General features: G+C 46.9%; 3 protein-coding genes across 4 annotated transcripts in view; 2 read left to right on the top strand and 1 right to left on the bottom strand.

The window, feature by feature from the left end:
- Window positions 1-3,050, bottom strand: part of LOC142662685 (uncharacterized) — a 39,434-nt gene extending 36,384 nt beyond the window's left edge. For both annotated transcript variants that reach the window (XM_075840935.1, XM_075840985.1), the window contains exon 1: window positions 2,747-3,050. The gene's annotated coding sequence lies outside the window, so the exon portion shown is untranslated. The remainder of the gene's footprint in view (window positions 1-2,746) is intronic.
- Window positions 2,988-16,673, top strand: LOC142695865 (oocyte zinc finger protein XlCOF29-like). The gene is made up of 3 exons (XM_075847617.1): window positions 2,988-3,242; window positions 15,806-15,969; window positions 16,446-16,673. Exons 2-3 carry the CDS (start codon window positions 15,892-15,894, stop codon window positions 16,671-16,673), a joined length of 306 nt encoding a protein of 101 aa, XP_075703732.1. The 5' UTR covers window positions 2,988-3,242; window positions 15,806-15,891.
- A 28-nt stretch (window positions 16,674-16,701) lies between these two features.
- The window catches only part of LOC142664501 (uncharacterized), a 60,485-nt gene continuing 59,077 nt past the window's right edge, over window positions 16,702-18,109 (top strand). Inside the window, exon 1 of the mRNA XM_075843636.1 lies at window positions 16,702-16,818. Within this exon, the coding sequence (XP_075699751.1) occupies window positions 16,737-16,818 (82 nt within the window). The 5' untranslated portion in view covers window positions 16,702-16,736. The remainder of the gene's footprint in view (window positions 16,819-18,109) is intronic.

Raw genomic sequence — 18,109 nt, 5'->3', positions numbered from 1 at the left:
TTATTCTGCGGGGCGATACGATTACGGCGATACCAGATGTTTATAGTTTCTGCAGCGTTCACCGTGCGCTATAAATGACATATTCACTTTTTTCTTCGGGGCGATACGATTACGGCGATACCAGATGTTTATAGTTTTTTTTTATGTCTTATGGCGTTTGCACAATAAAATACTTTTTATAAAATATCATTCACTTTTTGTGTTACCTTATTCTAAGAGCCAGAACGTTTTTATTTTTCAATCAATAAAGCCGTGCGAGGACTTATTTTTTGCGTAACGAACTGTAGTTTCGATCAGGAGCATTTTTCGGAACATGCGACTTTTTGATCTCTTTTTATTCCATTTTTTGGGAGGTGAAGTGACCAAACAATTGTGATTTTGGTACGGTCTATTATTATTTTATTTTACGGCGTTCACCGTGCGGGATAAATAACGAAATAATTTTGTAGTTCAGGCCGTTACGGACGCGACGATACCAATTATGTATAGTTTATTTGTTTGTTTATATATTTTTATTAATAATAAAGGACTGATAAGGGAAAAAGGGAGATTTTTACTTTTATTACTTTGAAATCTTTTATTTTCTTATTTTTACACATCTTTTTTTAACTATTTTTTAACTTTATTACTTTGTCCCACTAGGGGACATGAGGGCAGGAGGCTCTGATCGCTATTCTAATACACTGCACTACATGCGTAGTGCAGTGTATTAGAACTGTCAGCTACTCACTGACAGCAAGCATAGTGGGTCCTGACTTTGTCAGGACCCACTAGGCTTCCGTCTATGGCATAGCCGGACGCCATTGTTTGGTGTCCGGTTGCCATAGTCACCATCGCCGGCCGCTATCGCGTAGCAGGCCGGCGATGGCAGCTTAACCCCTAAAAAGCCGCGATCTCTATAGAACACGGTTTTTCAGGGGTTAATCAGCGGGGACACAGCGATCGGTCCCCGCTGTAGGAGCTGTGACAGCTGCTGTACGAGACAGCAGCGTCACAGCTCCTGTATGTGTCGGGAGGACGGCCGAAACGGCCGTTACTCCCGAGACGTACTATTAGGTCATGGAGCGCGAACGATACAGCTGCCATGACGTAATAGTACGTCAAGGAGCGGGAAGGGGTTAATCACAGGTTTTTTTTCCCATTTCCCCCACATAGAGGTTTTGCAGTTGCAGTGAGATTATGTGATACTTTATATGACGCCCTGAAAATCTACAACTCGTCCGGCAGAATCTAATCCTCGCACCGCGGGACTGACAGAGAAACCAGAACGTTATAGATCTGAGAAGACGGAGAGGGAAACTAAACTGGCCTGGCGGTGAAGGGGTTAACCTGCGGTGCGGATTATAGACACGCAGGATATCGGATTTATACCGCGGATAAATTTCCCCATTAAGTTCAATGCAAAGTCAAGTTCTGCAACAACCGCCATTGTTCCCAGAATCCTCAGCGGCTCCACCGCGTGTTCACAGCAACGCTGCAGGTTACACATCTATAAAACAGAAGGCGTCATGTGACCCCTGCAGCCAATCACAGGCAGAACATTCGCTACCGCACGGTGAACGACATTAAAGAGGCTCTGTCACCAGATTTTGCAGCCCCTATCTGCTATTGCAGCAGATAGGCGCTGCAATGTAGATAAGAGTAACGTTTTTATTTTTAAAAAACGAGCATTTTTGGCCAAGTTATGACCATTTTTGTATTTATGCAAATGAGGCTTGCAAAAGTCCAAGTGGGTGTGTTTAAAGTAAAAGTCCAACTGGGCGTGTATTATGTGCGTACATCGGGGCGTTTTTACTACTTTTACTAGCTGGGCGTTGTGTATAGAAGTATCATCCACTTCTCTGCAGAACGCCCAGCTTCTGGCAGTGCAGACACAGCGTGTTCTCGAGAGATCACGCTGTGACGTCACTCACAGGTCCTGCATCGTGTCGGACGAGCGAAGACACATCGGCACCAGAGGCTACAGATGATTCTGCAGCAGCATCGGCGTTTGCAGGTAAGTAGCTACATCGACTTCTTCCCTTCGCTGCGATATATACTAGACGTCAAGGAAAAATAATTCCCCTTCATGTAACTCTGCTACCTGTCAATTGAACAGTCATCCACCACAGGGTCTCCCTCTTGACTTTCCTTGTTCTCAGTCTTTTGGTTTGTCCTGCAGCAGCTGCCGCCGTGATGAGTAAATGTTATACCCAAGATAGGAAAAGTAACACAAAGACGACATAACCGGATCCATAATATCTGTGATATCCAGACAGTCTAGAGATCCGCAGTGAGAATGTGCGCGTGTTATTTGCAGAAGGATCTGGCCGTGATTTCATGTGTTTATGCCGGATATTGGGCGTGGTTAGGGGCGTGGCTTAAAATTCCCTCTTTTGATGAGTGTATGACGCTGACTGGTCTCTGATTGGTCAGCGTCATACACGTAAACACGCCCAGTTAAAAACACAATACACGCCCAGTTGTCCATAAGAAAGGCTCATTTGCATAAATATAAAATAGCTCATAACTTGGCCAAAAATCAAAGTTTTTCAAAAAAAACAAAAACATTAGTGTTCTCTAAATTGCAGCGCCGATCACATGCAATAGGAGATAAGGATCTGGTGACAGAGCCTCTTTAAGGGGTTAACAAGAAATGTATAAAAGTCAGTGAATAAGTTGTATGTCCCGAATATTATGTCATTACAAAACACGACTCGTCCCACAAAACATCCGACCACTACAAAGACCAGAAATAACCACTTACCCCAAAGAGGCCGGCACTGGAGGGGTTAAATCCCAGCTAGGAGTCCAGTGGGCGGGGTCACTTAATGATTGACAGCTCTCTGTATACACACTCATACAGGGGTGACTGATAACAGAGAGAACACCCGACCAGCGCTGCTCTCCACCTCGTACACGGCAATAGCGGAACGCCCTCTGATGACGTCACCACCACGTGACCGGGGCAGGAGGGGCGGGGCTTATCATTGGAGAAAGGTGGTGAATGAAGGACCTGTATCGACAATCTCGTGAGCCGAGAAGCGGAGCTACGTGATGGGCGGGGCTTTACGTCCTCTCCACTTTTAAGCTCCACCCTGCATAACCCGGTCACATGGTAGTGACGTCATCACAGGTCCTTCAGCTGTTGCCGGGTATTCGATGGAGCAACGCTAGTCGCGTGCACATGACTTCAGGTCACCGCTGTTGTTTATTGTTCGCTCTGTTATCAGTCAGGAGATTTCCCATGATGCAGTAGTAAGGTAAGGTTACATGAGGTCATTTCTGTCCGGTTTTGGTGCGTTTTTGTCTGGCACAGTGTTGGTAATTATTATTATTTATTATTAGCGCTGTAAATATGAAATACAGGAGGGTTTAACCCCTTGGTGACATCCGATCTATAGTATTATGTTGTACGTGCGCCGTCACACTAGAAGGAGCGGAGCCGGCACCGTACACGACTACTGACAGCCGCCGGCAACCGCCAAGATCAGAGACAGCGCAATCCCGGCCGCTTAACCCCTCGTGATTAATAGCGACCGCGGCATCTGATCAGTTAGAGATCGCGGCTTCCTCTGTCCTCCGAAGAAATTGTGCGATGTTGACCGGTTACCAGTGTAATACATTGTTTGTTTTTTACAAAAAATGATGTAAACATAAAAAATAAGTAACGTAATCGCCGCATCCGTTATTGTCCAAATGATTAAAATATCAAGTTATAACCGGCAGAAATAATTCATATGTGAACGTCGCGCAACCGGAAATATAAAACCCCCTCACACCGCGCAATCACCGGAAATATAAAACCCGCCACACCGCGCAATCACCGGAAATATAAGCCCCCCACACCGCACAATCACCGGAAATATAAAACCCCCCACACCGCGCAATCACCGAAAATATAAAACCCCTCACACCGCGCAATCACCGGAAATATAAACCCCCCACACCGCGCAATTACCGGAAATATAAAACCCCTCACACTGCGCAATCACCGGAAATATAAACCCCTCACACCGGAAATATAAAACCCCTCACACCGCGCAATTACCGGAAATATAAACCCCCCACACCGCGCAATCACTGGAAATATAAACCCACCCACACCGTGCAATCACCGGAAATATAAACACCTTACACCGCGCAATCACCGGAAATATAAAACTCCTCACACCGCGCAATCACCGGAAATATAAAACACAACACACCGTGCAGTTACCGGAAATATAAAACCCCTCACACCGCGCAATCACCGGAAATATAAACCCCCCACACCGCGCAATCACCGGAAATATAACCCCCTCACACCGCGCAATCACCGGAAATATAAACCCCTCACACCGCGCAATCACCGGAAATATAAACCCCTCACACCGCGCAATCACCGGAAATATAAACCCCTCACACCGCGCAATCACCGGAAATATAAAACCCCTCACACCGCGCAATGACCGGAAATATAAACCCCTCACACCGCGCATTCACCGGAAATATAAACCCCTCACACCGCGCATTCACCGGAAATATGAACCCCCTCACACCGCGTAATCACCGGAAATATAAACCCCTCACACCTCGCAATTCCCGGAAATATAAACCCCTCACACCGCGCAATCACCGGAAATATAAACCCCTCACACCGCGCAATCACCGGAAATATAAACCCCTCACACCGCGCAATCACCGGAAATATAAACCCCCCCACACCGCGCAATCACCGGAAATATAAACCCCTCACACCGCGCAATTACCGGAAATATAAAACCCCTCACACCGCGCAATCACCGGAAATATAAACCCCCCCACACCGCGCAATCACCGGAAATATAAACCCCTCACACCGCGCAATCACCGGAAATATAAAACCCTCACACCGCGCAATCACCGGAAATATAAACCCCTCACACCGCGCAATCACCGGAAATATAAAACCCCTCACACCACGCAATCACCGGAAATATAAACCCCCTCACACACCGCGCAATCACCGGAAATATAAACCCCTCACACCGCGCAATCACCGGAAATATAAACCTCTCACACCGCGCAATCACCGGAAATATAAACCCCTCACACCGCGCAATCACCGGAAATATAAAACCCCTCACACCGCGCAATCACCGGAAATATAAACCCCCCACACCGCGCAATCACCGGAAATATAAACCCCTCACACTGCGCAATCACCGGAAATATAAACCCCCCCACACCGCGCAATCACCGGAAATATAAACCTCCCGCACACCGCGCAATCACCGGAAATATAAACCCCCCCACACTGCGCAATCACCGGAAATATAAACCCCTCACACCGCGCAATCACCGGAAATATAAAACCCCCCCACACTGCGCAATCACCGGAAATATAAACCCCTCACACCACGCAATCACCGGAAATATAAACCCCTCACACCGCGCAATCACCGGAAATATAAACCCCTCACACCGCGCAATAACCGGAAATATAAAACCCCCTCACACCGCGCAATCACCGGAAATATAAAACCCCCTCACACCGCGCAATCACCGGAAATATAAACCCCTCACACCTCGCAATCACCGGAAATATAAAACCACTCACACCGCGCAATCACTGGAAATATAAAACCCCCCACACCGCGCAATCACCGGAAATATAAAACCCCCTCACACCGCGCAATCACCGGAAATATAAAACCCCCTCACACCGCGCAATCACCGGAAATATAAACCCCCTCACACTGCGCAATCAGCGGGAATATAAACCCCCCACACCGCGCAATCACCGGGAATATAAACCCCCCCACACCGTGCAATCACCGGAAATATAAAACCCCCCACACCGCGCAATCACCGGAAATATAAAACCCCCCACACCGCGCAATCACCGGAAATATAAAACCCCCCACACCGCGCAATCACCGGAAATATAAAACCCCCTCACACCGCGCAATCACCGGAAATATAAACCCCCCACACCGCGCAATCACTGGAAATATAAACCCCCCACACCGCGCAATCACCGGAAATATAAACCCCCCACACCGCGCAATCACTGGAAATATAAAACCCCCCACACCGCGCAATCACCGGAAATATAAACCCCTCACACCGCGCAATCACCGGAAATATAAAACCCCTCACACCGCGCAATCACCGGAAATATAAACCCCCTCACACCGCGCAATCACCGGAAATATAAAACCCCTCACACCGCGCAATCACCGGAAATATAAAACCGCTCACACCGCGCAATCACCGGAAATATAAAACTCCTCACACCGCGCAATCACCGGAAATATAAAACTCCTCACACCGCGCAATCACGGAAATATAAAACCCCTCACACCGCGCAATCACCGGAAATATAAAACCGCTCACACCGCGCAATCACCGGAAATATAAAACTCCTCACACCGCGCAATCACTGGAAATATAAAACCCCCCCACAGCGCGCAATCACCGTAAATATAAAACCCCTCACACCGCGCAATCACCGGAAATATAAACCCCCTCACACCGCGCAATCACCGGAAATATAAAACCCCTCACACCGCGCAATCACCGGAAATATAAACCCCCTCACACCGCGCAATCACCGGAAATATAAACCCCCTCACACCGCGCAATCACCGGAAATATAAACCCCTCACACCGCGCAATCACCGGAAATATAAACCCCTCACACCGCGCAATCAGCGGAAATATAAACCCCTCACACCGCGCAATCACCGGAAATATAAACCCCCTCACACCGCGCAATCACCGGAAATATAAACCCCCACACACCGCGCAATCACCGGAAATATAAAACCCCTCACACCGCGCAATCACCGGAAATATAAAACCCCTCACACCGCGCAATCACCGGAAATATAAAACCCCTCACACCGCGCAATCACCGGAAATATAAACCCCTCACACCGCGCAATCACCGGAAATATAAAACCCCTCACACCGCGCAATCACCGGAAATATAAACCCCTCACACCGCGCTATCACCGTAAATATAAAACCCCACACACCGCGCAATCACCGGAAATATAAACCCCTCACACCGCGCAATCACCGGAAATATAAAACCCCTCACACCGCGCAATCACCGGAAATATAAAACCCCCCACACCGCGCAATCACTGGAAATATAAACCCCTCACACCGCGCAATCACCGGAAATATAAACCCCTCCCCCACACCGCGCAATCACCGGAAATATAACCCCCCCCACACCGCGCAATCACCTGAAATATAAACCCCTCACACCGCGCAATCACTGGAAATATAACCCCCCCCCCCCCCACACCGCGCAATCACCGGAAATATAAACCCCTCACACCGCGCAATCACCGGAAATATAAACCTCCCCCACACCGCGCAATCACCGGAAATATAAACCCCTCACACCGCGCAATCACCGGAAATATAAACCCCTCCCACACCGCGCAATCACCGGAAATATAAACCCCTCACACCGCGCAATCACCGGAAATATAAACCCCTCACACCGCGCAATCACCGGAAATATAAACCCCCCCCTCACACCGCGCAATCACTGGAAATATAAACCCCCCCTCACACCGCGCAATCACCGGAAATATAAACCTCCCCCACACCGCGCAATCACCGTAAATATAAACCCCCCCCTCACACCGCGCAATCACCGGAAATATAAACCCCTCACACCGCGCAATCACCGGAAATATAAACCCCTCACACCGCGCAATCACCGGAAATATAAACCCCTCACACCGCGCAATCACCGGAAATATAAACCCCTCACACCGCGCAATCACCGGAAATATAAAACCCCTCACACCGCGCAATCACCGGAAATATAAACCCCCCCCACACCGCGCAATCACCGGAAATATAAACCCCTCACACCGCGCAATCACGGAAATATAAACCCCCCCACACCGCGCAATCACCGGAAATATAAACCACCCACACCGCGCAATCACCGGAAATATAAAACCACTCACACCGCGCAATCACCGGAAATATAAAACCACTCACACCGCGCAATCATCGGAAATATAAAACCCCCCCACACCGCGCAATTACCGGAAATATAAAACCCCTCACACCGCGCAATCACTGGAAATATAAACCGCTCACACCGCGCAATCACCGGAAATATAAACCCCTCACACCGCGCAATCACCGGAAATATAAACCCCCCACACCACGCAATGACCGGAAATATAACCCCCCCCCCCCCGCACCGTGCAATCACCGGAAATATAACCCCCCCCACACCGCGCAATCACCGGAAATATAAACCCCTCACACCTCGAAATCACCGGAAATATAAAACCCCCCCACACCGCGCAATCACCGGAAATATAAAACCCCCCCCACACCGCGCAATCACCGGAAATATAAAACCCCCCACACCGCGCAATCACCGGAAATATAAAACCCCCCACACCGCGCAATCACCGGAAATATAAAACCCCCCACACCGCGCAATCACCGGAAATATAAACCCCTCACACCGCGCAATCACCGGAAATATAAAACCCCTCACACCGCGCAACCACCGGAAATATAAACCCCTCACACCACGCAATCACCGGAAATCTAAAACCCCTCACACCGCGCAATCACCGGAAATATAAAACCCCTCACACCGCTCAATCACCGGAAATATAAAACCGCTCAATCACCGGAAATATAAAACCCCTCACACCGCGCAACCACCGGAAATATAAACCCCCCCCACACCGCGCAATCACCGGAAATATAAAACCCTCACACCGCGCAATCACCGGAAATATAAAACCCTCACACCGCGCAATCACCGGAAATATAAAACCCCCACACCGCGCAATCACCAGAAATATAAAACCCCTCACACCGTGCAATCACCGGAAATAGAACCCCTCACACCGCGCAATCACCGGAAATATAACCCCCCCCACACCGCGCAATCACCGGAAATATAAACCCCCCCCACACCGCGCAATCACCGGAAATATAAACCCCTCACACCTCGCAATCACCGGAAATATAAAACCCCTCACACCGCGCAATCACCGGAAATATAAAACCCCTCACACAGCGCAATCACCGGAAATCTAAAACCCCTCACACCGCGCAATCACCGGAAATCTAAAACCCCTCACACCGCGCAATCACCGGAAATCTAAAACCCCTCACACCGCGCAATCACCGGAAATATAACCCCTCACACCGCGCAATCACCGGAAATATAACCCCTCACACCGCGCAATCACCGGAAATTTAACCCCTCACACCGCGCAATCACCGGAAATATAAACCGCGCAATCACCGGAAATATAAACCGCGCAGTCACCGGAAATATAAACCCCTCACACTGCGCAATCACCGGAAATATAAAACCCCTCACACCGCGCAATCACCGGAAATATAAAACCCCTCACACCGCGCAATCACCGGAAATATAAAACCCCTCACACCTCGCAATCACCGGAAATATAAACCCCCCCACACCGCGCAATCACCGGAAATATAAACCCCCTCACACCGCGCAATCACCGGAAATATAAAACGTTCTGTCTCACATTTTTGCAACGCAAAACTGTTTTATTATTTTAACAAATCGTTCTTTCCTTGTAGAAAATAAATATATAAATTTGGTATCGCCGTGATCGTATTGACCCGGAGAATAAAGGTAACGAGTCATTTTTCATGCGTGGTGAACGCCCCAAAAACTAAACCCAAAAACAACAGGAGTCACTGCTTTTTCTGGTATTCCATCCCACAATTTGTTTTATTTTTCCCAGTACATTAACCCCTTAAGGACGCAGCCTAGTATTGGCCTAAAGGCTGGATTCACATGAGCCTGTGCTTTTTGCGCACGCAAAAAACGCAGAGTTTTGCCTGCGCAAAAGGCACTTGACACCTCCGTTTGTCATCACCATATGATGCGTGGCTGCGTGCTTTTCGCTCAGCCGCCATCATTATGACACTCCATTTGGATGTTTGTAGACATAAAAGCAAGTTTCACTGCTGTTGCGCGAATAACGCGCCTCCCACGGAAGTGCTTCCGTGTGACATGCGTGGTTTTCACGCACCCATTGACTTCAATTGGTGCGTGATGCGCGAAAAACGCTGAAAGAACGGACATGCTGTGACTTTTACGCAGCGGACTAACGCTACTGTCTGCACGGCCCCATAAAATAATATAGGTCCGTGCGACGCGCTTGAAAATCACGCGCTTTGCACGGACGTATATCACGTTCGTCTGAATAAGCCCTAAGGCTCAGAGCCCATTTTTCAAATCTGACATATTTCACTTTATGTGGTAATAACGTCGGAATGCTTAAACCTACCCAAGCGATTCTGAGTTTGTTTTCTCGTGACACATTGGGCTTCATGTTCGTGGTAAAATTTGGTCGATACATTCAGTGTTTATTGGTGAAAAATTGCAAAATTGAGAGAAAATTTTGAAAAAATAGCATTTTTCTGAATTTTAAATGCATCTGCTTGTAAAACAGACGGTTATACCACCCAAAATAGTTACTAGTTCACATTTCCCATATGTCTACTTTAGATTGGCATCGTTTTTTGAACATTCTTTTATTTTTCTTGGACGTTACAAGACTTAGAACATAAACAGCAATTTCTCATATTTTTAAGAAAATTTAAAAAGCCTTTTTTTTAAGGTACTTCTTCAGATCTGAAGTGGATTTGAGGGGCCTATGTATTAGAAACCCCCATAAAACACCCCATTTTAAAAACTAGACCCCTCAAAGTATTCAAAACAGCATTTAGAAAGTTTTTTTTTTAACCCTTTAGGCATTTCACAGGAATTAAAGCAAAGTGGAGGTGAAATTTGCAAATTTCATTTTTCTTGCTGAATTTCTATTTTATTCCATTTTTTTTCTGTAACACAGAAGGTTTTACCAGATAAACACTACTAAATATGTATTGTCCAGATTCTGCAGTTTTTAGAAATGTCCCACATGTGGCTCTAGTGCGCTCGTGGACTAAAACACAAGCCCTAGAAGCAAAGAAGCACCTAGTGCATTTTGGGGCCTCTTTTTTTATTAGAATATATTTTAGGCAGCATGCCAGGTTTGAAGAGGTGTTGAGGTGCCAAAACAGTAGGAATCCCCCAATAGTGACCCCATTTTGGAAACTGCACCCCTCAAGCAATTCATTTATGGTTGTTGTTAGCATTTTGACCGCACAGTTTTTTCACAGCATCTATTTGAATTGGGCTGTGAAATTAAAAAAATTACATTTTTTCCAATAAGATGTCATTTTTGATCCAAATGTCAAATTTTCACAGGGAACAAAATACCCCATTTTTTTGCCCAATTTGTCCTTAGTGCAGCAATACCCCATTTGTTGTGATAAACTGCCGTTTGGGCCCATGGCAGGACTCGGAAGGAAAGGACCACCATTTGGCCTACTGAAGCTTTTCTGGTGTGAAGTCATGTATGCAGAACCCCTGAGGTACCAGTACAGTTAAAACCCCCAAGAAGTGACCCCATTTTAAATGCTTAGCAGATGGTGCAGAGTGGGATTTGCAATTTTCTATATATATATATATATATATATATGCAATTTCAGTGTCCGATATATTGTGCCCAGCATGCGCGACCGGAGATATACACCCCATAAACTGTAATGTGGGTTCTCCTGGGTACGGCAATACCCTACATGTGACTGTTATCAGCTGCCTGGGTACACAGCAGGGCCCAGAGGGGAAAGATGAGGAGGGGTAAGCTGTGCGGAGGGCATCAGGGTAAATTAAAAATTGAGGGAGGTAATGATAAATTTTAAAACACTCTTTCATACAGAGCCCTGGTTTTTCGGGACACGTGTCACATTGATATATTGTTTACCTCCTTATCCCCCTCTTATAGCAGACTTTGCACCTCTTTTGACTTTTTCCCTTCTTGCCAGTTTGGGGAACTTCTCCTGGAAAGTGTTGCCCTGGTACGATGCGTGTGGCCCCGCTTCCAGAAGTACTGGGTGTCCCCCTTCTTGGTCCCTACAGATTAGGTTCTTGATAACCACCTCTTGAAATTCCAGGAAAGTTCCCGTCTGGCCTGTACATCGACGTAGCACGTACACATTGTACAAAGCCATCTGTATGATGTGCACAAACAGCTTCTTATACCACACCGCATGGCGCTGTAGGGCTTCAGGACTTGATCTGACAAGTCCACACCTCCCATGTACCTATTGTAGTCCAGGATGCAGTCTGGTTTGGGGGGTCTCAGTACTGGTACCTCTTACAGGTACATGGGTATTGGTGTGGCCATGTATTGTCAATACAAGGAAATCTCTCTTGTCCTTTGTACTTGACACACAATATGTTGCTGCTGGATTGTGCCCTTCTCTCACCCCTTCTGAGTGTTTGCCCAAGCAGAGTCTTAGGGAGGCCTCTCAGATTTCTTCTAGCAGTGCCTCATGCCGCAGTACTTCTGGAAGCGAGGCACTTGAAGAGTGGGACGCTGGTATAAAAATTATCCAGGTAGAGGTGGTAACCCTGGTCCAGCAGTGGGTGCACCAAATCCCACACAATTTTTGCATTAATTCCCAGTAAGGGGGGGGGGGGGCATTCTGGGGGCTGAATACTGCTGACCTTCCCTTCATATATCTTAAATTTGTAGGTATAGCCTGATGCACTCTCGCACAGCTCATACATCTTCACGCCATACCTTGCCCTCTTACCCGGCAGGTACTGGCGGAATTGAAGTCTCCCTTTAAAATGTACCAAGGACTCATCAATAGAAATACACTTCTCGGGGGTGAATGCTTGGGAAAACCGGGCACTGAAATGGTCTAATAGGGGTCTCAGTTTGTACAAACGGTCAATACTGGGGTCATCTCGGGGTGGGCACGGCTCATTATCAGCATAATGTAAGAAGCGAAGTATTGCCTCATAATGCATTCTGGACATGACCATGCGGTACATCGGGGTGTGGTATAAGATGTCCGTGCTCCAGTAGGTCTTAATGGACGGCTTTTTCAAAAGCCCCATGCTCAAGTGAAGTCCCCAGAACTTGCCTAACTCTGCTGCATCTACAGGGGTCCACCTGTGGGATTGGGCATAAAATGATGTGGCGTTCTTAGTAATATACTGTTGGGCATATAAATTAGTCTGGGAGACCATAAGATCTATAAAGTCATCAGTGAAGAAGTTGAACTTGAAAAAGTCCATTTCACTGAGCCCTTCCGTATTAAATTTTATCCCTGAGCTGCCCGTGTACTCTGGGATTTGGGGCTCATAAATGTCTGGTGTGGGGGTCCAAATGGGGTCATTTCGGTCTGGGGCTTCAACTGCAGTGGTGGTCCTGGGGCGTCTCCTTTCACTGGATGAGGAGGTGGATAAATAAAACAGTCTCACCATCTCACGACTCTGTGTCTGAGGCAAGAAAAGAATATGCCTCTTCAGCAGTAAATGTCCGTTGGGACATGATTGATTACTTCCCTAGCTAGGAGCAATAGGCTGCTACCTAAACCAGCCAAAAAAATTGGTGTTTTTATAGAACGAGTGGACTTCCCTGAGACTAAACCTAACTAGGGCGAGGGTACCTAACACTAAACCTAACTAGATTTTATTTGAACTTCCCTGAGACTAAATCTAACTACGGCGACTATTCCCTGACACTAAACCTAACTAGATTATTCCGACCTTCCCTAACACTAAACTTAACTACGGTGACGGTGTATTAAAGAGGCTCTATCACCAGATTTTGCAACCCCTATCTGCTATTGCAGCAGATAGGCGCTGCAATATAGATTACAGTAACGTTTTTATTTTTAAAAAACGAGCATTTTTGGCCAAGTTATGGCCATTTTTGTAGTTATGCAAATGAGGCTTGCAAAAGTACAACTGGGCGTGTTTAAAAGTAAAAGTCCAAGTGGGCGTGTATTATGTGCGTACATCGGGGCGTGTTTACTACTTTTACTAGCTGGGCGTTCTGACGAGAAGTATCATCCACTTCTCTTCACAACGCCCAGCTTCTGGCAGTGCAGACACAGCCGTGTTCTCGAGAGATCACGCTGTGTCGTCACTCACAGGTCCTGCATCGTGTCAGACGAGCGAGGACACATCGGCACCAGAGGCTACAGATGATTCTGCAGCAGCATCGGCGTTTGCAGGTAAGTAGCTACATCGACTTACCTGCTAACGCCGATGCTGCTGCAGAATCAACTGTAGCCTCTGGTGCCGATGTGTCCGACACGATGCAGGACCTGTGGGTGACGTCACAGATCTGCACTGTCAGAAGCTGGGCGTTATGAAGAGAAGTGGATGATACTTCTCATCAGAACGCCCAGCTAGTAAAAGTAGTAAACACGCCCCGATGTACGCACATAATACACGCCCACTTGGACTTTTACTTTTAAACACACCCACTTGGGCTTTTGCAAGCCTCATTTGCATAAATACAAAAATGGTCATAACTTGGCCAAAAATGCTCGTTTTTTAAAAATAAAAACGTTACTGTAATCTACATTGCAGCGCCGATCTGCTGCAATAGCAGATAGGGGGTGCAAAATCTGGTGACAGAGCCTCTTTAATCTAACCAGTTAAATTGTCTAAATTAACAGTATTTTTTTATTTTTTTATTTTTTTATTTTTATATATGTTTTTTTTTTTTGTTTTATAAAGAAAATAAATAATCCCCAGACAAAGAAATTGGTCCTGAAGACTAGGAAGTGGTCAGTGATATGAGATCACTGAACAAAAACGTGGGAGGAACACAAGGAGAAAGGGTAGTGGATGGGAGAGGTGGGATACAGGAAAAAGTTTTTTTTTTTTTTTAGTCTTTTTTTTTTATTTTTTGTAGGTCTTCTTTTCTCTCTCTCGCTCTCGCGCTCTCTCATATATATCACACAACCGCTCTGTACGCCTCGCGCTATCCAACAGAGGAGGTCGGGTGCGGCAGGATGTGATGTCAGGGAGAGGAAGTGAAGAGATCGATCGCCACTATTGGACAGTTACTTACTAACTGACCAATAGTGGCGATCATCGCGACAGGTCCCGGCATATTGAGCTGTGATAGCATGCTGTCGGAAACAGCAGCTGTCACAGCTCGTGCACGCGCCGATGGAAAATGGCGATGCATTTTCCCTGCGGCATAATATTCCGTCGCTGAGCGCGAACGTAGTGGTCAGTGCAACGGAATATTACGTTGCTGAGCGCGAAGGGGTTAAGGCTCAGAGCCCATTTTTCAAATCTGACATATTTCACTTTTTGTGGTAATAACTTCGGAATGCTTAAACCTATCCAAGCGATTCTGAGATTGTTTTCTCGTAAGACATTGGGCTTCATGTTAGTAGTAAAATTTGGTAGATATACTCATGCACGCTGAACTGGCGGGACCTTCTGCAGATGCACGCTGGACGGCTGGTTTCCATGAGCTGTGGTTGGTGTCTGTCATTCAGATGTGAACAGTCTACAAGGAATAGGGGAATATTGTAATAAATAAGAACTTTAGATGTCTCTGAAGATCCAGGATTTCTGAGGTAACTCCTAATATCTGTAAAAATTCTATTAGGGGGTGTATTAATTCATAAAGGGCATCTGTCACATTGACCACCAGTCTGATCTGTTGGCAGCAGATTATATAGCAGGAGGACCTGAGCAGATTGTGTCTCTCCATTCACTTCTATAGGAGTTACAGGAACCGCCTAACAAGGCCACCCAGAGGTGGAGCCGCATCTATCAGACATTTCTGGCATATCCTGGGGAGAAATGTCCGTGTTGGGAATACCCCTTTATTCCATGTGGTGACGGCTCTGAGAAGATGTTTCTCTCAATGATGAATAAGTGAGGTTCTGTATGTCACACATGATGTCCCCTGTATGATCTCCATCTTCTCCTTTCTTCATAAAGACGTCTGCAGTACTAGATCCTCCAGTTCCTCCAGTTTTCTCATCTTCTCCTCCACAACGTTCCTTCCCCTGAATGACCCATCAAGGATGGACAAGGACAGGAATGAGATGAGCAGAAGAATATTAGACTTCACCTTGGAGATCATCTACCTGTTGAGCGGAGAGGTAAACTTTTCTACATTATAGAACAAGTCCCACATAGGGAAGGGACAATACATAATAGGAAGTAATAGGAAGAATCCGGTGTCCTGTATAACAGCGTCCAGACCTTCCAAGTGACGTCAAGAAGCTGAAGGTCAGCCACCAATATGGTCAGTTATGTGTCATGTCACCAATGCAGCAATAGTAATGTTGTAGAGCAATGAGAATGACCAGGAACCAGGAGGATCAGGATGACCTCTATATAGAAACATAGGAGATGACGGCAGGAGGAGAGCACATGGTCCATCTAGTCCCCCCAATATTATTTCCTTTTTCGTTTTGGCCTCGTTCTATTTTCTGAATGTCTTTTTGTAGGTGAGGTCTCCAGTATTACAGATGTGGGGGCACTAGAGGTCTATACAGCAGGGTCACAATCTCCCTCTTTTTACTGAGGGGGGAATACTGTGTTCAGTTCTCTAAGTGTCTCTCTCCATACAAAGGAGTACACAATAGTGAAGAAGACATCGGGTGACTGTACGACTCCCATCATCCATGAGTCAGGAGGATGGAGCAGTAGTCCCATCACAGAGCCTCCCCCTCACTCCCGGATACATGAGAAGAAGATCTTAGAACTGATTTACAAGATGACTGAGCTGCTGACTGGAGAGGTGACACTGCTGGGAATGCTGGGAAATTCTACAGTAACAGCACTGGAGGTGTCTGGGTGATGACTGTATCATTGTGTGTGTCAGGTTCCTATAAGGAGTCAGGATGTCACTGTCTATCTCTCCATGGAGGAGTGGGAGTATCTAGAAGGACACAAGGATCTGTACGAGGCGGTCATGATGGACTATCGGCCGCGCACATCACAAGGTAAGAAGAGACAGATATATTGTCATGAACAAGTACACAGTAAACAGTGAGGTCCTTGTTCTTCCCAAACCTCTGTCCCTACCTACTTTTACGACTCGACCTAAACGACGGCGCACGACTGGGCGGCGTTCCCTATACTGGTACAAGTGAAACTGACAAACCGATAAGACAGAGACAGTACGAAATAACAAAGGGTCACCTGGGAAGTACATGGAGGAAGAGGCAGGGCAATTGCGCCGCGGACAAGTCCAGGCGCAAAAGGCGGAGTCAGGCAGGCAGGGTCAAACCGGGAGAGTGCGGAAAAAACTAAAGTCAGAAGGCAAAGAGAAGTCACAAGAAGTCAAAAAGCAAGACGCTCCGGGGAGTCTGAAACAAGGGAAAGCACCAGGCAAGGAAACTGTAGTTACTGACGAAGGCCAACTATCCCAGGCTGAACTAAATAAGGAGGTGGCTGGAGCTCAGGAACATCAGCCAGGCTTTGATTGGCCTGACGATCCTGAGCTCCTATTGGCTGCAAACTGCCTCAGTCTGCCAGGCCGGGCGACACCGGAGCGAGTAACTCTCGATGTCCTGGAGACCAAGGGAGCCGCAGACAGAGAGTACGTGACATATATATTGGCATTACTGTTGGCACAGGCTGGCACTGGCGGCCATGTTGGGAACACCAGCTGTAATTTACTTTACCCATCTGTGCACATTTGTGCGGAGGGTGATTCATGTGTGGAACAAGAAAATCATGGGAGTCTCCTTGTAATATTTGTCCCACCACAGACAACGTGGTTTGTTGTACACATCACTTTGGTTAATCCCTGAAACCTTCCGGTTTTTTATACGTTGGATCACCATACACAGCCACGTGAGTCTTCTCCTTCCAGGGTGATAGCAGCCCACACGTCATGATGTCGTCTCTTTTAGACCACGCCCATATGTTAAAAAAACATTCGGGTAAGCCCGGTCAACTTCAGCCAGAGTTCAGGAGAACAACAGCTTCCGACATGTCACTCCACTTACCCTGACTCTGAGGATCACAATGTAAATACATAAAGAACGGCACTTTCTCCACGTCTAAATGTCAGAACTCTTGCTGCAATAAATAAAAACGGTAACATTTACGGCGGCAACTAACGGGCTTTATTCCGATGCAATAGCCTTTTTACGGCGCTGCATCGGAATAAATAAACAGAGCAGGGAGACTTTAAATCTCCCTCTCAGCTACCAGAGGTAGCTGAGGGCTGGGGGCATCCCTGCTCGAACGGGTGAGATCGATATCCGTATCGATCTAACTCGTTTA

The sequence above is a fragment of the Rhinoderma darwinii genome, chromosome 1 (genome assembly GCF_050947455.1).
Source record: "Rhinoderma darwinii isolate aRhiDar2 chromosome 1, aRhiDar2.hap1, whole genome shotgun sequence".
NCBI classification, from domain to species: Eukaryota; Metazoa; Chordata; class Amphibia; order Anura; family Rhinodermatidae; genus Rhinoderma; species Rhinoderma darwinii.
Note: the sequence above shows the minus strand (reverse complement) of the source record. Positions and strands in the feature narration are given on the sequence as shown.